The sequence below is a fragment of the Panthera pardus genome, unplaced genomic scaffold, assembly GCF_024362965.1.
Source record: "Panthera pardus isolate Hobbes unplaced genomic scaffold, ASM2436296v1 HiC_scaffold_11, whole genome shotgun sequence".
Taxonomy (NCBI): domain Eukaryota; kingdom Metazoa; phylum Chordata; class Mammalia; order Carnivora; family Felidae; genus Panthera; species Panthera pardus.
In genome coordinates this window covers 48,943,333-48,968,926 of record NW_026526666.1, presented here as the reverse complement: position 1 = coordinate 48,968,926, position 25,594 = coordinate 48,943,333, and the positions used below count along the sequence as shown (strand labels likewise).

The window sequence follows — 25,594 nt, the reverse complement described above, 5'->3', positions numbered from 1 at the left end:
GGTTAGTGGCTGATAGCTTGTTTGAGGTAAATCTGTGGCTTAAATTTAGATCTTCTGACTCCAGGTCCAACAAGTGGGAAACAAGGAACTTATTGGCTAGGTGAAACAAATCCAAGTTGTATGAGACCTGAAACTCCCACAGTTTGGAGAGGGGCCTCTTTTAAGGAAAAGGATATAAGATAACCATTTAAATACATAAGTAGGGCCCCTCACAAGGCTTTAGAAAGAGGCTGTGCAAGTGACAGGCTCTAAAACTGAAGCTTCATTAAATTCATGACAAATCTGTTTCTGTTTCTAAATTTAAATATTTTTCAAAGATAAAGTACCCAAACATATTCTGGTGATGTGACCAAAATATCATATTAACTTGTTTATAAAATAACCAGAAAATATTGGCACCATGGCCATTAGTAAATAGTCATCTAATTTTGTCAGATGAGACATAGCATCTATAAAAAATAGATTACATTATTCAATGAAGAATCTAATTCAATTAAAGAAGAACATTTCACACTTTTTTTTCCTTTTGATTCAATTTAGGAGTATAATTTTAGCATTGAGAATTTTTTAAGGTACATAGGGTTTTAATTCTCTACCTGAAAATTATTTTTTCATTCATATACCATTGGTTATTAAAAATTAAAAGATGTTCTTAATTGGCATAATAGTCATACCACTCTACAATCTATATTTTTAAATGTAGTTTTTTGACTTTTAGCCCTTTGATATCAAGTACTTTTAAATGAGTTCAACAATATCATTTAAAACTTAGATTTAATTTGTGATGAACATTTCTAATACCAACTTAAACAGCAGATCCAAGAATGCATGCATCCCAATGGACTTTGTCTAGCATGGATATCATTCTCTTTATGTTTACTTAAGAATGCATTGTAAATTAAGTACCCTGAGCTATATTTATATTACATTCTAACAACTTACACTTTTTTTCCGAGAAGTTTAAATTTTCCTTGGGTTATATTTTTGTAGCTTTATTTCTATATATTATTGAGTTCATTCTTATTTGTTTGGGAGTGTAAAAGACAAAATTACATTTAAACAATATTTATACTAGCAGAATTATCTGGTTTTTCATCAGCCTTTCAAAAATGTATTGGAAAAATAATTTTGTATTTTTAGTCTTAAAAGAAATGTTAGAAATCATCCAGTGGAGTCCAATCCTAGCATTTGATATGGAAAATGAGCCACGAGGAAGATGAATATGACAAAGTTGGTGGATTTGCTAAATCTGCAGATGAGCAAAAGTGTTTGAATTCATATTTACAATCCTCAGATCTATACCACCATCATAGTTTCTTACATCCCATGAATTCCATGGGTGTGGGCAGGTGGGGGTGCATGTGCCCCCCACTTTCTCCTTTCGTCTCTCATTCCCACTCTTTCCTTCTTCAGCTTTGCTTTCCCCTTCTCCGTTCCTTCCCACCTACCCCCACACACACTTTCCACAGACACATACTCACTACAATCACATAAACCATTCCATTTTGTAAAGTTGGTTCTACTCAGATGCAAAAAGTTATGACTACTGGAATAAGCCAGGCCAAATAAATCTGCTCCTTATATTTCTTCCCACTCCCTTTTAATCGGCATGAATAAATTGGATTTATTCCAATTTAGGTATATTTTAAATACTCTGATAATGGGATATTCCGTAAGGAAGTGTCTCATATTTTCTCCCTCTAAATTAAATGTGAAGAATGATCATTAATATATATTCCCCAAAGGCAGATTGATACACCAAAAATGAATTCAAGAAAGGGGAATAGATACCTGGGTAAATATAAGCCAACATTTATGTGTTTACATAGAATATCTTAGAAAATCTCCTCAATTTTTAATTTTTTATTTTAAGACATTACCTACAAAGGAGTATTTTAAGATTTTAAGTAGTTTAAGGCAGTACCTACACTGTTACTTTATTAGGGTAAAAACTAAATATAAAAGCCACCCTGAAGCATTTTTTTTAGGTATTAACAAGAATTAGCTACCCTACCTTTTGATATAACATGCTAATTAATTAACATTGAGCTGATGCATATTTGGTAGCAGATACTGTCAATTCCCCATTTTTTAAAGACATGATAAACTCTACTTGTAAATCTTTTGGGGTCTCCTCCTATCATCTATATTAATGCTCCAAAGATATTTTTAACATGAAGATAATTACTTATAAATAACTAAGATAGGTAAGGAACAGCCTCTAAAGTATAAAAGCAGCTGACAGTAATTTGCTTAAAATCTTCAGATTGCTAGTCACTTATATGTTTGACCTACTCCTATTTCAATGATCCTCAGGGTAGGTCTAAAGATAGGATATAACCCCCAAATTATTTTTAATCTAGAAGGTGGGCGTGGCGGGAAGAAGCCCCATGAGGGCAGAATATGGAAAGAACACCACTGACAGCAACAGTACAGTTTCTCAGCCAGCTCAACACTCACTATATTGCATTTGGTTTCACTACTGCACATAAAATGGAGTAGTTTTGTGAACGTGTTTGCCGAAGGTATTTTTATGTGAAATTTCTTTTTATAAACTTCTAGGTTGAAATAAACCTAAAACGATATCCAACTCCTTACCCAGAGGATTTAAAGAATATGGTAAAATCTGTTCAAAATCTGGTGGGTAAGCCAAGCCATGGAGTGCGTGTTGAGAATTCAAACCCAACTGCTAACACGGAGCAAACTGTGAAAGAAAAGTATGAACACAAGTGGCCTGTAGCCCCAAAGGAGATTACAGTGGAGGTATTTCAAGGTTATTGGTAATTGCCAGTGTGGTTTGGATTTTTTGGAATTACTAAATTCTATGTTTTTTTTAAACTGATTAGATCTCTGATAAGTGCATTTTTTCCCCTAAGATATAAATGAGTTTCTCTACTTTTTCAAACTATGAGGGTTGCATTTACTGAATTACAGGTAAATGACACCCTCATGGCCTAAAATTATAATACGACTCCAAAAGTTCCAATACACACAGAAGGAATACTTGCTCACCTAGCGAGGTCTGGCCAGTAAGTGCATTATACCATTTTCGTGATACTGTTTTGGCTATCCAAACTTTTATTGTATGAGTCATTAGAAAAGACTAAATGAAGTTGGGGTTTTTTTGTGTGTTTTTGTGGGGGTTTTTTGTTTTGTTTTGTTTTGTTTTGTTTTTTTGCTCTGCATATCTCAGTAAAATTCTGGATCAGATTTAGAGCCAATTTTTTGTTTGTTTGTTTTAGGGTTTGGGTTAAAACCATTATAGGAAACACTACTATAAATGAAAAACAGGAGATAACTTTGAAATTTAGCTTTTCTGGATCTAGTCATGTGAAGCTTAATTCCTATATTTTAGAATAAACTAGATATTCATCCTTATCAATTTGTGTGGTCTGAAAAGAATTCAACTACATTTATGCCACCTCTGTACTGTCTCATCAACTCTTCAGCCAATTTGGTTATCACCTTTTTATCTTCATTAGAAACATAACTGGTATGAGTACATCTAGAAGTTACTATACGCACTTCTCAAAAATCTAGATTCATGAAACTCTTTTACAAATCTGCATTTCACAGCATCAATTTGTTGCATTGATAAAACACCAACTGTATATTTAGCACTGTGCTAAACACTGTGAGAGAGAGAAAAGAAATATAAAATGTGCACATAGTCCTCAAATAATTTAGAGCCTATCTAGGTAAAATTACCACAGATAAGGTGATTAGAGAGCATATTATATAAAATACAGTCACATGATTTGTTGAGTGATGGCAAATATGATACTTTAAGAAATTGGAGAGAGATGCAATCACGGCCAATCAATTACAAAGTTATGTGAAACAGTTTAAAGTTGAACCGCATATTGATATTTGGGTGATTCATCTAAAGTGGAAAGATAGGAAGTCATTCCAGACAGAGGAAAAAGCTTGAGCAAGAATAAGCATGGTGTGAACATCTGCCAGTGGAGGTACCAGCCTGCCCCAGAAGAGAAGAATATAGCTGGATATCTAGGGAGGAAAATTTAAGTACTCATTTTGGGGTTTTTTTCCATTTACTTATAAAATCAGTATTATTGTCTGATATTGTCTGATAACAGACTTTTATCTCTAAGATATTTCAATAATATAAAAAGGAAGAAAGCCAATGTTTAGCAGGTACACACTGGAGACACTTTGTATTTAAATCTCATGTAGTCACAGTTTAACATCCAAATAACTGTGAGGTCATGATAACCCATAAACTGAGTAATTTTACTACAAAATAAGAAGATTCTAAAATTTCTTAGTTCAGGGTTGGGATAGGTGAAGCAAGGAAAAGATGGCTTTGGTCATGAATTTAATAATAACCCTAGTAGAGAAAATAAATCTTAAAATTATCCCATAAGCACTTCAAATGAAAAATCCAAAATTAAATCGGATGTTTCTTCCCCAGTTTTGCTTCTGCTCTTATATGCCCAATCTTGATCTCAGCTTGTACCATTATTTTACTAGTCCACTCAAGGTAGAAATTTGGGAGATATCCTGATTTCTTATTCCTTCTTTCTCTGCATTCACTGCCCCTTCCAAACAATCACCTAAGCTTATACATTTTCATCTAAGTATATCTCCTTGACCTCTTCAGGCCCTCAACTCTGTCCTGCATTTCTATAAAACCTGTCAACTCCTTGACTTACATTGTCCTCAGCCCCCTCATTACTCTGTTAATGATCTTTTTAAAACAAATTTAACTTTCTCTGCTTGAAAACACTACAGTGGCTTCTTATTGCCTATTTAATTGAAGCTCAGTCTTAGTCTTTATAATTATTTCAGTGATTCACCCCACCTTTCTTAAGTTTTCTTCTCCTGGCCCTTTATGTTGAGTAGAATTCTCACTGGTAAGTGCAATACTTTTTCTAAAATTTAAATTCTAGATCTTCTTTACCCAACTTTTAGCCATCCTAGAGCAAAGAGAAGCCAATTCTTTATCAAATTACTCACCCAGATTAAGGGGCCATGCTCCATATTTTCAACTTTCAGATATAATTAATACAGACAACCGAGTGTCTAGCTGATCAATGTATATTATATTAAGTGTATAATATTTTCTTGTATGTTTTGCACTTGTTTGCTATTTTGAGTCATTATTTAGTTCATATTCTCAAGAATGTGGAAGAGAATATCACTCACTGCATGACACATTTATCCGTGTGGTTAAATATGGAAAATGAAGGAAAAAAAGAATAGAGGTAGGCAGAACCAGAAGCAGAAAACAGTAAGAAAAAACAAGGTAAACAGATTACAAATTCAGCAGAGAAAAAAGAAAAAGGAAATAAATCAACATTTATTGATCACTTTGTTTGCCAAACCTATACCAAGACTTTTAATATATGTTATGCTAGACAGAGAATACAGCTGGGAGAGTCATATGAACAAGGAGGATGGGGAGGTATGAAGGTTCTCTTCTACTTCCAAATTCCTTTTATAAAGTTTACATTTGCTTTTTACCAGTGTCTTCATCCATTCAGGCTGCTATAACATAATATCATAGACTGCATGGTTTATAAACAAAAAAAAAATTATTTATCACAGTTCAGGAGGCTAAGAAGTCCAAGATTAAGGCACGAAGAGATTCAGTGTCTAGTAAGGGCCTACTTTCTGATTGATAGATGGCCATCTTCTCTCTATATCCTCACAAGGTAGAAGGAGATAGGGAGCTTTGTGGGGTCTCTTTTATAGTGGCACTAATTTCATTCATGAGGGTTCTACCCTCATGACTTAATCACCTCCCAAAGATCCCACCTCCAAATATCATCATATAGGTTTCAACTTATGAATTTTGAGGGGACACAAACATTGAGTCTTTAGCACCCAGGTCCAATTATATAGCTAACACTTCCATATTTTTCCAACCTTCAGTTTAAAGATTACCTCAACAGGAAGGCTTTCCCTGATCACCATGATCAGTAGAACCTCTCATTTTCTCTATCACATTATCCTGTTTATTTGTGTTACATATAATAAAAATTTCTCTAATTATTTTGTTTATTAACTACAGGCTGTGAGTTTCACGAGGTCAGGTATGTCTTATCTCCATTGCCTTTCTGGGGTCTAGCACAATGCCTAGTACAGAATTGGGCACAGTAACTACCTGTTGAGTATATGAATGACTCTTATCTGATAACATGTGTGTCTCTACATCCAATAGAAGTTAATTGAGGGCAAGAACAATTTCTCTTGGGTTTTTGTCACATTCGTAATGAATTAAGTATTGACTGCAACAATTATTTATATTTTGTCACCTGTGTGTTGAATAACATGTATTTTAACAATAACAATTTGCTATATTAATACACTAATATAATATTATGAGTAAAGACAAACTATCATGATGAACTATTGGGAGAGTGAGAAAATCAGGGAAGGAAAGAAGAACAGTATGGTAAATAAAGCTATGATGTAAAATAAGTAAAATCTGGGGGTTCCAAAACCCTTGGCATACAAATGCCTTTAGTATCTTAGTAATTTTGTTACAAGGACCATATTCCAAAAGAAGTACCTAACAGTTCCATTTATTAAGTAGTTAGTTCTGAACAATTTATTAAATATTTATGCCCTGCCTAGTGGCCATTTGAAAAATAACACACATACACTAAAAGGGGAGATAATAGTTTTATTTCATGCTTAAATAACAAAAGTACTTGATGAAATGTGTGTACCTGTGGGACACCACTTATCTTCTCAAACCTTGGAATCACATCAGTCACTACAATTCTGTTTCATATTGATTTTTGGATGACACTTGATTTTTAATCATAGCAACCACCAAAAAGCCAGCTTCACAAAGACTGTCATCAAAGGAAAGTGCAATCTAATGTTGAAACTGAGAGCCACCAGTTCACACAATATCTGACTGATGTCAAGTATTGCTTTGTTTCCCCCAAATATTTAAAACAACCCATGTAACACTGTGAATTAACAACAGCATCACAGGTACCTCGGAGCACAGTTTAGGAACAAGGAGAAATGCTTTCAAGTCCAGGAGACCTTAATTCAAATCTTGAATCTACCTTGTTACCAATTTTGTGACCTTGACAAGTCATTGAAAACTTCCTAAGCTTTGCTTTCTTTATCTTAGAAATACAGATACCAATAATGCTTAGTTTTTGTGGAGATGAAATCAGACAAAAGCAAATACTTTTATACAACTGCAAGCACAGTTCTTGGCACAGAGGAAAGTTACAACAAGTGATAATTCCCTTCCCTTCCACAAGAGAATCATGTGCTAATCCTGCCCAACCCCCTTTAATCCTTTTGTGGGCCACTATCTTGCATTACAGAAAACTTCTCACTGGATACCTGTTCACCATGTCCACCATGTTCAGAAAGGTTTTGGACTTTTTCCTTTGTTAGGAGACTCCACCTAATTTCTTTATATAGAGAAAACACATCTTTCTCCTGGTAATAAGTAGTCAATTACCATTGAAAATGTCCTTAAATGCTTTTATTAATACTAGGCCTGGACTCTAAAAACTCAGACACAAGCTTTTCCCCACCTCTCACTTCTGTCTTCAGCTCCCTTTCACTACAGCCATAGCAGTGGAGATTTAGTTTGAATGGCACAAGATCAATGGAGTTAAAGAACAAAGAGATTCTACCTTTTCTTTCTCTCCCTCTTCTGTCTCCTCAGAAGCAAATATGGCTCAATGTGCTTAAAATAGGACCCTCATTATATTTGATTCCCTACCAATAGCCTCCACTGTCTTCACCATAGAAGTAGTCCCAAAAGCTTCACCCACTTTTCCAACATGAACCTGATTCCTCCAGCCTCTTTATAAAAGAATTGATAGAGACAAAGTTGATGCTTAATTTCCTTTGTTGGACAGTTAATTTGTCTTTTCTGTGAAGTCCATTTGGTAGGTGAGCTTTTCTCTGGGTACACAATACATAATATTACAGAGAAGACCTTCCAGTAAGACAGATCCAAGTTCAAATCTTGGCTCTACCATTCACTGAATTTGTGACTTGGAATTATGACTTTACCTCTCTAAGCTTTCATCTTCTTAACTGCAAAACAAAGATGATGATAATAAATAACTCAAAATAATAAATAACAGTGAAAAACAAAGTTGTCTATTAAATAATTAATAGTACAGATGAAGTGTTTAGCATAGTAGCACAGTAGCAGCTATGTAATAGATTCTCCATAACTGATGGCATCATCATCTTCATCATCATCATCATCATCATCATCATTATTATCATTTTGTTCATAAAGGTAATTGAGTCTAACTGGATCAGTGCAAATCCATTGTTCTTGCTTCAGTGTTAGTCCTCCTAGGTGGAGGGTCTCACAGAACTCTGGAGAAAGGAGGCAGTTCATGATTAGCTACTACCATACTCCCTAGTCACTATGGCTCTTTTTGATTCAAAATGGAAATTCTTAAGCAGTGAGTCACATCATAGCCACCATGCCAAGCTCCAGCCACAAAATTAGGATACAAATTTGAAAATTTGACCTATATATGCAATATAACTTGCATACTAAATGTGTAAGGCATAAGGGAAAAAGTAATGAAACCCTTAATTTTATTTACATTTCTATGTTTGTACAACTTTTGGGTTGTTTTATTGACTAAAACAAAATTCCTGTAGTTCTCTATCAGGTGTCATAAGAATATTTCCTTTTTAAAATATTGTTTCAAAATATTATTTCAATGTAACTATAAGTTACATTTAGATTCATAGAGTGTTAGTACTAGACAGAAAATAACATTAATTCCTTTCATCTATTACCTTCATTTTACTGGTGAAATGAATAAGGTACACAGAAGAACACTGACTTGTGCAAGATAACCCGATTAATAAATGATAAAGCAGGAATAGAATAGAAATATGCCACCTTGCAACTGAAATAGTTTTGACAAAACTTAACATATTTTATACCTTTCCATGGTACAATTTCTCAAACTTGGGTCTCCTGTAGTTATAAATTTCTACAAAGATGTGTAATGGCTTTACTCTCTATTCTGTCACCTTAAAATTTTATCATGAATTTCTTATGCTAAGCCTTTGAAATAGTTTTCAAAATCCATGAGAACACAGATTTCCCTCTTCATCTCCAAAATTTCCATCAATCCTACCCTCTTTCCTATCCCTCTTCAACTCTGGAGCTGGATTTTTAGTCTCAGATGTGCTCACAGCTGAGCACACTAGGAGGCAGCACAATATAAGGGAAGATCATAAGACTGGAACCCCAGAGTCCTGCCTCTATGTTGGATCTTCGTCTAATTATCTTTGTAAGCATGGACCTCACTGAGTCTCAAAACCCACTTGTAGAAAATGAAAGAATTTGACTAGAAATGTTTTTTAAATAATTAACACATATCAGATATACCCAGGTTTTTCACAGGCAAATATTCTCTTACAAACCTAACCAAAAGTAACCCCCAAAACAAAACTTAAGCCTCAAGTTAAAGAAATGGATGTTTCTTTGCAATACCCAAAAACTTGAGCCTGTCACTATGTCGGGCAATAAAACGTATAATAAGAGTTTCTGACTATTACCAATTAGGTATAAGACAGAACACATTTCACTTACTACATTTTTGTGTTCAAGTATATTCTTTCTTTGACTTAACAAAATATTTCTAAATGTTACATTATTATTTTAAACTAACAAGTACTAATGAATGAGAAAACTGAAAAATACTAAAAATTATCTTTCGAATTGAAATTAACTTAAGATTTAAGAAAAAAAGAAATGAAGATAACTGCCGTGCATAAATTTATATTGCTACCTCCCCATGGGTATAGACAAGACATTTTTATATGTGGAAGAAAATGAGACTTTGGTATTTTACTTTCCCCAGTGCCATCTCACTATCTGTTTAACTGGCAATAATAATTTTAATTATAGAAGTTTAAACTCATACTTTTTTTAACATGTTAATTTGTCTTTATAAAGTTTTATTCTTGTACCAATGTTGGTCATTACATTCAATGAACAGATTTAGAATGAAGATTCAGCAGGCTAGATTAATCATGAGAAAACTAGAAATGTTAGGAAGAAGTCATGAGAAAACTGAAGAAATTGAAGATAAGACCACCTGTTAAATAGCACTTGTGCATAAATATGACTAAGGGATGAAAAAAAAAACAGTTGGTCAGTGATAGACTTTCCTCTTAGAACTCTTAAGGAAGTTCTCTCCTTACATGTGTATATACCATATATACACATGTATGTGTGTGTATATATATATATATATATATATACACACATGTATGTATATATATCTATATGTATATATCATATACTCACATACAGCTTACCATAAGTCAGTCCTGTGTTGTAATGAGATATAGCTTATCTCCCCAATTAGATTATAAATTTCCAGGGGCCATGGGTGACATTTTATCTTTCTTTGGAAAGTCCACAGTTCTTTGCACAGTGCCAGGCATATAAACAGGCATTCAAAAAATATCTGATGAATAAATGGACTCATTTAAATTCGAAAAGCAAAATATTTTAGTACTTAGCTCAGAGAAACATATGCACTTCTCCTAGTGCTCTATAGTGACTTAAATTCTAGAGCCCCAATCTTTAAATCTGAGCCAAATAAAGATATTGCCATCTTGGTTAACCAATGTTTAAATGTTTACTTTCCTTGTCCTATATTATTATATCTCTCAGGATTCTTTTGTTCATCCAGCTAATGAAATGAGGATTGGGGAACTTCACCCTTCATTAGCTGAGACCCCTCTGTACCCACCCAAACTTGTTCTGCTAGGGAAGGACAAAAAAGGTAACATTGTGAACCTGATGTGGAAAATATGCCACAAATGCATGTGCATGATGAATCACCAGTTGTAAATGATGACACACCATAGTCTGTAGAAATATTTTACAAATATATATTCCTAACATTGTTATGCTATCTGTTTTTCATACTTGCTTTTCTGTGTTTATTCTTGTCAGTGTGCATAGCATTATAACATTTTCCCCTTTACATTTCAGAATCAACTGATGAGTCTGAAGTTGACAAAACTCACTGTCTGAATAACAGTGTTTCCTCAGGCACTTACTCAGACTACTCACCTTCCCAGGCTTCCTCAGGATCCTCTAACACCCGGGTTAAAGTGGGGTCCTTGCAGACAACAGCTAAAGATGCAGTACATAATTCTTTGTGGGGTAACAGGTGTGTTTAGAATTCCCTTTTTTCTGTTCCCAAGTGCTTTCTTTCAGCAACTTTAAAAAAAATCGAATCTTAATTTTTGAATTGTATTCAGCACATGAGTGGCGTAGAAGACAGAACGGGCAGGTAAGCAAAAACAGTTCCCCTGGGACTTCCAGGAGAGGATGAATGGTTTCAAGCAGCAAAACCATTGTTTAAGGGAGAGACAGTGGGAGATTATCAGGTTGAGATGATAGGACAAGAAATTTTATTTTTTTGTAATTTTTTTTAAAAAAATTTTTTTGAGAGAGAGAGAGCATGTGCACATGCAAGTGGGGGTGGAACAGAGAGAGAGGGAGAGAGAGAATCCCAAGCAGACTCCTCACTGTCAGCATAGAACCCAAAGCAGGCTCCATCTCACAAACTGTGAGATCATGACCTGAGCCGAAATCAAGAGTCAGAGGCTTAACTGACTGAGTCATCCAGGCATCCTTATAAATCAGAAACCAAAAGCCCTGTTTGCCCAATACTTATTTATGACACATGTGCGCATTTCACTATCCAAAATGGGTTAAAGTAAGATGCATGGAAAGCACTTATTGCCTAGTGTGAAGTAAATAATAAAATTTTCAATGCTATCATCATCATCATCATCGTTATCATCATCATCAACTTATCATCAGCTGGAAAAGTTAGGATGTAAGTAAAAATATTTAATCTTTCCAAAATAGTTCCTACTATATTATTTCCATTTTACAGATGAAAAATTAAAAGACAAAGAGCACAATAGAGTGACTCCATGAGGTAGTACTCACCCGGTTCTGATTCTTTGTTTTGTAACTTGCTGCTATGTTTTATGCTATAAACAGCAAATACAAATCATCATATGATATAGGTAGTCACTGATTTTGACTCATATTTTATTGATAACATCAGTACTGTTAGCAAGATATTCTTTGGTAATTAATGAATAACTATTTCTACCTTTCAATGCCCGTGATGAAAATATTAACTACCTTTCAATGCCCGTGATGAAAATATTAACTCTTTCTACCTTTCAATGCCCATGATGAAAATATTAGCAAAAGCAAAAATCTCTCACTGATAAAAAAAATATATAATTCAATGTTATAACTGTGCAAATCATTTACAATAAACCTAGAAAAATTAACATCTTCTAGAGATACTTTGGTCACTAGTGTAAACAGGCCAATGACCAAAATATATAATATAATATAATATAATATAATATAATATAATATAATATAATTTACATTCTAAGAAAATGTGTTCTCTATACAATGGATTTAACGTCTTCAATACCTGACCTTCAAATATATGCTATTTGAAGATAGTCTGGGTTCATTAGACATATCAAGTATTTATAAGAAAGGTACTCTCAAACAATAGTTTGGAAATGTAAGAAACAGAAGTTCCAGGATGAGGACCAGGAAGGAATCAGGGGATTCTAATTATGGGACAAGTTTCAGGACCATTACTGAAGACCCATCCATTTCTCTCACTCATTTAATCATCCAACAAACACCTACTATGTGCCTACGATGCTAGGCTTGAAGAGAAAAAAAAATTTCTGCCCTCATGAGTTTACATTCTAGCAGAGGACACACGACAAAACGCGATAAATAAAATAGGTAAGTAAATTATATGATATGTTAGAAGGTGATAATTACAAGGAGGAAATAAAAGTCAGAGAAAGGTATAGGGGTAGATATGAAATAATAATGCTCTTAGTCATAAGTGAGGTGTGGTTGGATGATCCATTAACAAAGAATTGTGGCATTTTTGGATGATGCTTCTCTTCCTGACAAAGACCCAGCTCTTCCTCATTTTCATGTTTCTTCTTCCCACTGTCTTCACAGGATTGCACCATCTTTCCCACAGCCTCTTGATTCAAAGCCATTACTCAGCCAGCGGGAGGCTGTTCCCCCAGGGAATCTACCACAGCGTCCTGACCGGCTGCCAATGAGTGATGCCTTCACTGACAACTGGACTGATGGTTCACATTATGATAACACAGGGTTTGTTGCAGAGGAGACCACAGGCGAGAATGCCAACAACAATCCTCTCTTAAGTTCAAAATCTAGAAGCACATCTTCTCACGGACGCAGACCTTTGATTAGGCAGGATAGGATTGTTGGTGTTCCCCTGGAACTTGAGCAGTCTACACACAGACACACACCAGAAACAGAAGTGCCTCCTTCCAATCCTTGGCAGAATTGGACCAGAACCCCTAGTCCTTTTGAAGACAGGACCGCTTTCCCTTCCAAATTAGAGACAACCCCCACCACCAGCCCATTGCCTGAAAGGAAAGAACATATAAAAGAATCTGTTGAAATACCTAGTCCTTTTTCTCCAGGAGTACCATGGGAGTATCACGATTCCAATCCCAACAGGAGTCTTAGCAATGTCTTTTCTCAAATCCACTGCCGCCCAGAATCTTCTAAAGGTGTTATTTCCATTAGCAAAAGCACAGAGAGGCTTTCCCCACTAATGAAAGATATCAAGTCCAATAAATTCAAAAAGTCGCAGAGTATCGATGAGATTGACATTGGTACGTACAAGGTTTATAATATACCATTAGAAAACTATGCTTCTGGGAGTGATCACTTAGGAAGCCATGAACGACCAGATAAAATGTTGGGACCAGAGCATGGTATGTCCAGTATGTCTCGAAGCCAGTCAGTCCCAATGCTGGATGATGAGATGCTCACTTATGGAAGTAGTAAAGGGCCACAACAACAGAAGGCTTCCATGACAAAAAAAGTCTATCAGTTTGACCAAAGCTTCAATCCCCAAGGAGCAGTGGAAGTTAAAGCCGAAAAGAGGATACCACCCCCCTTTCAACACAATTCTGAGTACGTGCAACAGCCCAGCAAAAACATCGCCAAGGATTTGGTTAGTCCTAGAGCTTACAGAGGATACCCACCAATGGAGCAAATGTTCTCATTTTCTCAGCCATCTGTTAATGAGGATGCTGTGGTGAATGCCCAGTTTGCAAGCCAAGGTGCCAGGGCAGGCTTCTTGAGAAGAGCTGACTCCCTGGCGAGCTCCACAGAAATGGCCATGTTTAGAAGGGTCAGTGAACCTCATGAGCTGCCTCCGAGTGATAGGTACGGCAGACCTCCATATAGGGGAGGTCTGGATCGCCAAAGCAGCGTTTCAGTGACTGAGTCCCAGTTCCTGAAAAGGAATGGCAGGTATGAAGATGAACACCCTTCATATCAAGAAGTGAAAGCTCAGGCGGGAAGTTTTCCAGTTAAAAACCTTACCCAGAGGAGGCCACTGTCTGCAAGAAGCTACAGTACAGAGAGTTACGGTGCCTCCCAAACCAGGCCAGTTTCAGCTAGGCCTACTATGGCAGCTCTTTTGGAAAAAATACCATCTGACTATAACTTGGGTAACTATGGTGACAAGCCATCAGATAACAGTGATATAAAGACGAGGCCTACTCCTGTGAAGGGAGAGGAGAGCTGTGGTAAAATGCCTGCAGACTGGAGACAACAGCTGCTTAGACATATAGAAGCTAGAAGGTTAGACAGGGTATGTCTGGCATTTCTCTGTAAGAATATCCCTCCTGCCTTTAGTTTTACTTTATTGGCATTTCTAAGCACATGTAGTGAAGCATGAACTACATGAATGAATAGACGATCAGCATTTTATTTATCTCTATATTGTGGGGAAATCGATCATAATAGTTTCTCATGGATATTGTTTACTGCTCTTCGAGAGTCCATAACCTGTAGGTGAATGATTTATCAGATCTAGCCTAAATATTGTTAGTAAGAAAGAATTTGACTCTATTATATGGGACGGTGCTTCAATTGCTTTCTGGCCATTAAGGCAGAATGCCTCTCCTAGGACACAGAACTGTTCTCTAGTGACCTAAGGAGTACGATTTTTATTGAATCTATAAAAAGTGAGTATTTTGCCCCTTTATGCACAGACTCACTTATAATAAAGTCAAGCCTAATTTGTTTATAAAATTTGCATACAGTTACTGCTATGGGACTCGTAAACTTATTACTTCTAATGAGCAATAATCTTCCCAGCAAGAAACAGAAAGATAAAATAAGCAGAGATTAAATGCCCTCCTACACATTACTTTATTAAATAAAAAATCCTGCCACTTCAAATGTTGGCTTTTATAAAGAAATAAATGTTTAAATTCAAATAATACTATAGGCAACAAAAATAGCTGATGTCTTTATGAAGACTACAAAGGTACAAATTAGTGTGTATATTGCAACAACAACGCAAAAGGAAATTAATCCCAATTCAGTTAAAAACTGAGTCATAATAAAGCATGGAATTAATAGTGATTGAGGAGAGTAAAATATATATATATATATATATATATATATATATATATATATATATATACTATTTTAAAGCTGAGAATGACTTTTTGTTGCCTGTTCAGATCTATCTCTCTAAGAAAAATCTGGTATTCCATTTTGTAGAACTATGATCAATTGACCATTATCAGTGAGTATACTTCATGGCTTTGGTGTAGAGGGCTTTGCGTACTCTGCATTGACCTTAGAATCCTCAGGTCTCTTGTAAAAATAGAGCCTTTGTTCTCATTTCCTAGGGTTGAAAAACTTAGTGTAAATTGGGGCTCTGGGTACTAATTAATAATATACCATTAGAAAGTTTTGCTCAATAGTTTTATTATTTTACTTGGTGTCCTGTTAAAAACACAGGTCACTGCATTTATTATATATTTCTTTAATATTGAATTTTATGTTTTCAGGTATACTCTTTTTAAGTAATTATATTGTTTGGAGGTCGTGTCTACATGACAAGAACACAATTATTTTTAGGGAAAAGTGAACTGATAAATGGGGGTGTGGGTGTTAGTTTTTCAATGTGGAAATTGGTTCTGCCTTGCAAAATATTTCATCAGAATGTCTGTTTCAAATAGGTGTGCTCAGTCCCATTGAAGGGAGCCTCATCAAAGCCTCATGACTGGCTGTCAGTGGGAGACACCTGGTCAGTTGTCACCATGCCTTACCTCAACTTTTACCCTCCATGTAGACAGATAACTTGGAGGGCGAAAATATTTGGGGCCAAATAATACAGTACAGTTTGGGAACTCTGGCCTCGTGTAGACACGACCATACATAACAGGGTAAGATGAACTAGTCAAGAAAGGTTATAAGAAGCTTTTCGGAGCATATGTGCAATGGCTAGTAATTTGAGGCAAGAGAAGAGTGAGTGAGAACAAAGCATGAGAAAGAAGACAAAATTCTAAGCATTTGGTACCATCATTTATTTACTGGTTTCTCAGATAAACAGTTCCTCTCCTTTGATCAGAGCTACTCTGCTAGCTGGAGCAGGAATTTGGAAAGAGGAAAATAGGTCTGGGGGAGGGAGATTTGGATCAGCAGAAGTTTGGAAGCCTCCTGCCAATCCCAGATCCAGATAATTAAAAGTAAACTCATGCGTGTTTCCTATTGCTGTGCCCACACCTTCCTTTTTAATTAGCTTCCACGTTTCCCCTGTATGTTTATAATTCCCTCAGTCTGTCTTTCATTCCTCAGATCAACTTCAATGTATGTGCAATAGCTTCTTATTTTATTCCAAGAAATTAAGTTACCTGAGAGTATTGCTTCAAGCCACTGGGTTCTGAAAGTTCTTTTTCTTGTTTCCTCCACGTAACATTTCTTCCCCCCTCTCAATGGAGTTATTGAGCTTTTCAGGCTGTATCTTACTTAAGACTTTCCAGCTATTCACAAACATGAATTCAGGGTACTGAAGCACAGTCTCGTTATATAAAACTAGTTTAGACATAGCTGTGCTACTTCACATACTGTTCAAAGTCAGACTGCACCGGAGATTTGGTGTGTTTCTTTCCCAGTGAAATTTAGGTGAAGATTTCAATCCGGATATCGAATAGTTATGTTAGAAACCATAAGATCTTTGTCCATTCTTCGTAAGACAGAACTGCCTAGAGGCCTGGACATTGCATAAGCTTAACAGCCCAAAATGGTGTTGGTTAAGGATCTTGCCCAGTGTTGACCTTGGAGAGGCAGCTACAGATAAAAGATGCTGTTTTCTCCTGTAGTTTAACCTCAAGGCTCATGCTTCCACTACAGAGTCCCACTGTGACTGAGAGAATTTAAAACCTGAACCCCTATGTCCGAGATTGCTACTCTTCTGCAGGAACTAAGAAGGCACTAGACTGAAGTAATTTTAAACCTTAAGGAATCATTCAGGTGCTAGATTGAAATGTTCAGTGTCCTTTTCAACTTTGGCATGGTGACAATGAAAAATCTCTGGATGAAATAATCAAGGATCCATAACAAATGTGATTGGTAGACAAGCACACACCATCAGGAGTATAGTCTTTCAACTGAGTTCAGTAAAACTGATGCTAAAAGTCATTACTTTGCAAACAACGCCCTCAGAATAGAATAGCTGTTTGCTGTTATTGTTCAAGAACATTCAGTCTTTAAAAAGTGTACTAAGTTAATTTGTGTAGTTTTTTTTTTAATCCAAAATAAGAGAATTACTTAAAAGGGCCAAATACTGTTAATTATTACATTTTTATGAGAGTTGGAAAGTGAAGATTGTACTAATGGAAGCTATTTGATGACAGGGTCTACAAAATGTTTTAATTTAAATGACGTTCTGTAGAAAAAAATTAACTAGCTATCAGACACTTGGGATAACTTTAGATGCACCGATTGAAGGATAACCACGATGCAGATATCACCAGAGTGCTCTAGATAGTTAGGTATTTTTGATACATAGCACTGTGCTCGCTTCGGCAGCACATATACTAAAATTGATACATAGCATTAATAGTTCAAATCAAAATTCCTATAGATTCATCATGAAATTTCTCCATTTTAAAATGTAATTTTTAAGCAACAAAAAAAACCCTTAGAATCCTCAGATCCACATACAAGTTATTTGACTGATTTTACTAAATTAATCAGTAAATTCAGTTAGCCAATAGTCAGATTGAATGATTTTTTGACCAGATCTTTTTCTGAGTTGCTGTAATTATGTCTATAGACAGAAATAAAGGACACTGATTTTGGCTTTAACATTGTAGTACATCCATTTTAAGGCAGCATTAGAAGCTGGCATTTGTCTTTTGTATGTGTTTATCTCACAATGTGAAAGAGACCATGAGATTTGCAGCTGGCAGAATTTGATTAAGATCGCACTGTTTGAAATTTTTGAATCAATAGACTACCACAGATGAACAACATTTGTCCAAAGTCACTACTATCATGATATAAAAGAGATAGGTTTTATGCCTTTGAGTTAGCAGCAAATGTAAAACAGAATGTATCCTTGCTTTTTTGTCTTTTCTGTAGTTTTGGATGGTACTCATTATGTGCATAACTAACACTGTTTACTGTATGCTTCTGTCTGATCAAGTGCATGTTTAAAAGGAAGTTACTGTTTGCCCGCTTAAAGTTAAATGTTATAAATTTAAACATGTTCATGTAATAATCAGTTTGTTGAGCATGTGTTCACACCCTGTCACATGATTATTTCCTCTACTCAGAATGCTGCTTACAAACACAACACAGTTAACCTTGGCATGCTGCCCTATGGAGGTATTTCAGCAATGCATGCAGGCAGAAGCATGACTTTAAACTTGCAGACTAAGTCTAAATTTGATCTACAAGAACTACCTCTTCAGAAAGTAAGTATGGACTGCCTTACATGTGTCAGCATACCAAAGCCAATTAATGTTGTTTGTTCACTTAATGTGTTTAGGCTGTACATACAACCCTGCTTATAGACTCTCCTGAGTTCAAAAAGCACAAGGGCAAATGATGCGGAGCCCAAACTCTTAGCTGCTAAATGAATCTTTGGAGCTAGAACGATTCGCAGGTTCCTGCTTAATAGCTTTGCTTTTTGGATTGAGCAGGCACATGGCTTTTTGAGTTGCTCTAAGGCTCATTTTCTTATTACCCATTTCTTTTTCTTTTCTTCTTTGTTTTCCTTTCTTTCATGTGTGTGTAGATATATAAACATATATTTTTAAACCTTTTCAGAGATAGCCCTATGTTCCCTTGCTGACACATTCTGAGAACAGAGCTAGAAATTATTGTTGGATTTCAGTTGATTCCTTTGGAAACGACATAGAGACCTAAATTAGAATGGAAATGAAGTGTTTGGCACTTCTCGATGCTCCTTCAGCCCATTGTCTTTATGGGAAATATTACACAGACATAAAACATGAGGAGCAAGTTGTGGTTTAGCTAGCAAATTGTTACTCACCCTAGACTAATGGGAAAGGAGCACATTAGCATGGCCTTAAGTGAAATTGTGGGCTAATTTGAAATGAAATATACTGGAAGAGGAAACATTTCCATTGTCAAAAGAACATTTCTGCTGTTTTATTCAGGCAAAACTGAGAATGCATATTTTACCTGTTGAAATGGATTAATGCTTCTGTCTTAGTTACATTTTGATGGAGGCTAATGAGTCATTTTCACACAATATGTCATTATGACTATATTATTAATATAGTCATTAACCTAGTAAGTTTTATGAAAAAAAGCAATGCAAAGTAGGGATAACAGAATGACAGTAGCCTCCAAACACTTCTCTCATAATAAAATTGATGAACATAAGGAAAAAAAAACCCATCCCAGCAAAATGAGGGTCAAAAGACCTTGAATCCATGTTTTATTGTCAAATTAGTCTTAATAACAATCCCTGACTCTGGATAGTTTGCTTCCTACTGTGAATAGAGGAATAAAACCAAAGAGACATTTATATTCACAGCTTTTTCCTCACCCACAATTATTTTGGAAAGAAAAAAAAAAGACTAAATTAAGAACTTTTGAATGTTGTTTTTCCTGTCCTCAGTCTCCTGTGGCAGGACAAGGGGTGTGTAGGTAACTTTCCTTCCAGGGAGAAGAACAAACCCTGGTTTGTGGTGTTTGCTAATGTCTGTGATGTAACCACTCCCTCTATGGCCAAATTCAAGGTACTAACTTAACATCGCTGAACACAGAACTGGGACATGAGTCCAATTAGCTCTCAAGAGCTAGTACAAGTCAGCTCCAGCACACTATCAGCAAGACCCTTTCTATGGCAGCCTCTACTTTAATGGAACCTTTTCTTCATGTCCCCTCAGATGCTCAGGGTTCTCATCTTCTGCCTCACAAAACCAGCATTCAAAAGACCCTGAAATGTGTTTGCACTAAGGAGTAAATGAGACATCACAACTGAAATAGGTCTCTCCCCTGGAGGGCTTGGCACTTGATAGAAATCAAACCCTTAAACTAAGAGGGTGGAATTTCAAAATTCAGTGAGCAGATTAGAGACATGTTGATAGGAAGGGAGCTATTGCTTGAACCCCCTCAAATTATATGGAAAACCCCTTATTTTGTTTAATGTTTAGTCCTATTTGCTTATCCATCTATAGAATGACATAAATATATTCTGAAAAATGGGGCTATACTTGAAACATATATTTCTCAATGTCTGCAGTGTTCCCCAGATATAAATTCGGTACCTCAGTGTTGCTGTATTAATTTTCTGATCTTGTGTGGGGTAGCCTAGAAAATGCATTCATTAACTGTTACTATAGCTCTAAGATCATTTATATTGGAAATATTACAGAGTTATCATATTTGGAGACTTTTCAACCTTCCTCGGTTAGGTACAGAGATGAGCTAAAGGAATTCTCTTTGGAAGCTGCATTAAACTGCAAACCAAGAATAATTCAAGTATTGAAAGATTCCATCTCAAAACGAATTATCATCAATATGTTATTATCCACACCAGGGAGAGAGAGAGAGAGAGAGAGAGAGAGAGAGAGAGAGAAGGCAAGGGAGGGAAAAAAGAATACCGACAGGGCAACTACTCCATTACCCCTAAGAGATTTTATGACCCTAAATTATCAGTTTAAGGCCTATAAACTTTGAGCTTTAGACATCTGGGACAACTTTCCTACCTGCTGGCAGTGCAGGAACTTTATTAGGTATGGGCACTGAGTGTTCGATATCTCAATAATACTCCTGACCCTGCTTACTCCCATGGATTCCAGTCTGTCTCTGCCCCGTTATCTTTGTGCTCAGGCACATCTCTTCCACAGAGCTTCTTTAATTTGAAAATTTCTTTGGTTTCTCTGCCAAGTTTTAGAGACAGCCTCTCTTAAAATTTTCCTTTCTTGGCTCCACTGACCATTGCTAACAGATCCTATGTTTGAGGCTTAATTTCCCTGAACCCTTCTCACCAGGAGACAGGCAAAAATTATTTTCCTTTGCATAAAAACCTATTACAACACTTTCGCTACTTAAGATAATAAAAATTAATGTCAGTAATTTAAGATTTCTTTTCAGTCTCTAAATGCTTGTGAGCCACGAGAATTTCATTGAAAATACAGAGTAAGATCAATTTATAAACAAACATTTTCAGTAGATAAAATTGACAAAACTGTTCATGTTCCCGTGGAAATACTGAGCTCTTTTTATTTATAAAATTCCTAAATGACAATCCTGGCCATCCTTAGTTAGGTGCTGTGGTAAATGACTCTGAATGTCGAAGGAATCTAAATTAGCATTTTCATGCATTACCATGTAAGCACTGGAATTCAAGGTGCAGCTACTTTTGTGTAGGTAGTGCCCTACCCGGGGAACATTCAGGGCTGAAATCCACACTCTTTCCCCATACTCTGTTTTCAAGCCTTAACCTCTCTCAATTAAGAGAAAGGAGCACTGTTTGTATTTTCTCTGTCACACTGAGACTATATTTTTGCAGGTTGCCCAGAGAGGGCACCTTTCAGTGCTTCTGACCTCCCCCGACCTCCATTTTTGGTAATTGACAGAAAGTCACTATTTGTGCTAACTGAGGTCCTGACTCAGTGTATTATTTGTTTTTTGGTTTGAGTTTTTATTTGAGCTACCAAAAATATCAATTTTTTTTTCAAATTTTTAAACAAATTTGTAATAAATTATTTAAAGGATAAAGCTGTTTGTGAATGAAGATCAAAGAATCTATACTTCTATTTTAAAAGTGAATATTTATGTAGATGAAAAAAAAAGACTTTCCCAGATTTTTCTGTGCATTGAATATTTCTAATTTGTTCATATTTATTACATGCCAGGTCAAGTATTAAACATTTTTCATGAATTACAAGCCACATATAGGCTCCATACTATGAACAGTAAATTACATATTCTATGGTAATTTTATGACATCTGTTAAGATATTAACAGAATGTTAATAAATACAACAAAATTATTTTATTATTTTTTAAATGTTTTATTTCTTTTTGAGAGAGAGAGCGCATCAGCAGGAGAGGGGAACAGAGTAGTGGGGCCCAGGATCCAAAGCGGGCTCTGTGCTGACAGCAGCAAGCTCAATGCGGGTCTCAAACTCACAAACCATGAGATCATGACCTGAGCTGAAGTCGGATGCTTAGCTGACTGAGCCACCCAGGTGCCCCAAAATTACTTTAATATTTAATATTCTTTAGTGTTTTTATTCATTGATATTTATTTTAATTTCCTAAAAAAATTAATAGTACTTATAACCAGAACACTTAACCTATATAAATCAGCCATTAAATTATAAAATTATTAATATTTTCTATCTATTCATTTATTTATTTATTCATTCATTCATTTATCATTTATTTACTGCCTCTCCAAAAAGCATTTAAAGCAACTTTCTATGACATTATTAATGGTTCCATGTGCTTCTTTGGATGTGTTCTGTTGTAATTGAGCTTAGCTATTGTCTTGAAATTTTATGTTATTAGAGAGAAATCTAATATTGTAAAATGTCAGTTCAAATTGCCATTTTTATTATCCAGATTAATGGTAGAATAAGAATTTCAACAAGAGAATAAAGACTAGGATTTATTAAGAATCTACTGTGTACCTGGTACCATTAGGTACCTTAAATATGTTTTTTCACACTACCCTCATAAATCCTCAAAGGAAGTATTTATCTCATTGTACAAATGAGGAAACTGAGGCTCACGTGTCACACAAAGGAACTTACCTCAATTCTGTTTTACTACTGTAACCCTGGCACTTAACATGGGAGTAGGCAAAATTTGAATCTGACTCTGCTTGGCACCCTGGTCCCTGCTGTTTTCACTGTACAATGAAGCCTTCTCAAATATTTACAAAACCTGGCATTTTCAGAGAACATAACTCAAAATAGTTGATAAAGTTTGTTCATATACATTATGATCTCACATCATCTTCACAATAATCCAGAAAAATAGATATTATGGAATGGAGTAGAGAATACACAAGTCGAATATATTAACTAATCCAATACCTATCATGACCCAAATCATTCCCTCTGTGCTACAGACACAGGGCTCTCTTAGCAGAATTTAGTAAATGCTTAATGTTACCTTAAGTAACTTTACCTTACCTTTACCTTAAAGTAACCGCTTAAAGTTACCTTACCTTTACCTTAAAGTTACCTCATGCTCATCCATTTCCTGGGCACTCAGTATCACCAGGAAATATGCTTGATGGCAGGGAAAGGCCAAAGATTGTGAACCCCCCAAAATCACAAGTTAATCATTCCTGCTACTGCAGCCCCAGAGACAAGTGGGACTGGGGAAGAAATCACTGGCCTCTTCTAATTCCACCTCTGCAGGTGTGTGGCTGGGGTATAGCATGATCTCTTCCACATTGAAGAAACTGATACTTTTTTGTCTTGTTCTTTTCTTTTCAACTTCTACCACCATATTATACCATAGCACCCACTACTTAGTGCCTTATTGAAACAGACACTAATATAAATTACAATTTCAGAGGAAGGGAAGTTGAAATGATGGAAATATATGTATTAAATAATCTTTTCATAGAATTTTGCCTGGAAGAAGATGACTTTGCTACCTGTTTTATTACTTGATACTCATCCTACTATCTTTTGAATTAGAGAAATTTAGATAGAAATGTTTGCAACTACTTAAAATTATTTTTTAAATGTCTAATGTCCTTTCTTACTGGATCTATGCACATGATTCAGGATCAAATAGTACCAACATTTGATATGCATTTATTCACCCTACTCTCATGGGTTACTTAATGCCATTTTTTTTCTGCTGAAAGCAAAGCAAGATTTATGTAGCACCTTGGGGCTATAGTTTCTATTGCCTATAGTTTCTATTGATTCTGCTGGATTTATTATTGGCTATCTATCACTCAAGGAAGATTCACTTATCTTTCTAATTATGAAAAAAACCTCCAGCCTGTAAATCCACATAAATCCTCATGGACAATGGCTAACATTACCAACATAATAATGTTAGTACTCATACATATGCTTCCTAACCACAATAATGAAATGCTGGTTTAAAAATCATCTGAACATTACATTACCACCTTCAGATTGAACCCCTTGAAATCAAAATCATTTATATTGTAACTTGGTGTATATTTGTCTTTGTAGTACCTATTTTTTAAATATATGTGGAAAATAAATTATATTCCCATTTTCACTGGAAATACTCTTGGGAAAATTGTTTTTAAAACATTTTTGAATCTATGGTAATGCCTTTGTGAACTATAGGCTAATTACTAAGCAAAATAGATCCTTGAGATCTTAAGGCATACATCCTGAGACATTTGCAAAGTGCAAAATGCTAATACCACTCTCATATAATTTCTCCAGCTAAATGCAGTAAGTATAATTTGTCAAGCATTCAGTGTATCCATTAATTAGCTAACCCAAGTAAAACTACTGGGTCAGCTAAGCTCATTTATTCATATACGTGAATCCTGCATATACACACATACTCACATAGGCACATATAAACACATACATGCACACATTTATATACATGCACATATATATCACACATTTTCATGCATATTTATGTCTCAGCCAAATTAGAAATTACTTCTTCCAGTACACACTTGTGCTCATTCACAGTAGTCAAAAACATAAATGTTAAATCTATAAATGTCCATGGTCATTTTTGGGACAGAGTCCCATCAGCAAAACTCCTAGCATTGGAGTATTTCTTAACAAATATAATTTCTGATTTTTCACTAAATCATAATGACCATTTTGTCTATATTTTGAAATATTAAAGATCTACAGAATTTAGACGCTGAGAAAATGGTGCAATATGGTGATTTTCGATGTCTTCTATATTTAATTGGTTACATATGCTGAGGAAAAGAAGATTCATTCCTACTTTTCTAAAGTATCTAAAGAAAACATCTAGAATGTAGTATTAGAAATAATTGAATGAGTTACTGAATCTCAATTTGGTTATTTTCTCTGAAATAACAAATTTCAACAATGATAGCTTCATTACTTTTTTAAATGTTTTTCAGTTGCTCCTTTTAACCTTTGTTAGAATTTTCACAACTCAGCAACTGCATTTATATACAATTCAGTAGCAGTTTGTGAAAAGTATAATTTTTTAGTAAATAGCTGTACACCTTAGGAACAGAATGTGAACA

The 25,594-nt window shown here is 35.3% G+C and overlaps 1 protein-coding gene across 11 annotated transcripts in view; it reads left to right on the top strand.

Moving 5' to 3' along the window:
• Positions 1–25,594, top strand: part of LRRC7 (leucine rich repeat containing 7) — a 553,063-nt gene that overhangs the window by 447,137 nt on the left and 80,332 nt on the right. For 4 of the 11 annotated variants that reach the window (XM_019448904.2, XM_019448898.2, XM_019448899.2 and 1 more), the window contains 5 exons: positions 2,563–2,763; positions 10,670–10,781; positions 10,994–11,174; positions 13,031–14,711; positions 18,697–18,837. In XM_019448904.2, the coding sequence (XP_019304449.1) occupies positions 2,563–2,763; positions 10,670–10,781; positions 10,994–11,174; positions 13,031–14,711; positions 18,697–18,837 (2,316 nt within the window). Of the gene's footprint in view, positions 1–2,562; positions 2,764–10,669; positions 10,782–10,993; positions 11,175–13,030; positions 14,712–16,095; positions 16,164–18,696; positions 18,838–25,594 lie in introns of those variants that run through there. The other 7 variants (XM_053894103.1, XM_019448905.2, XM_019448902.2 and 4 more) reach the window with 5 other exon arrangements.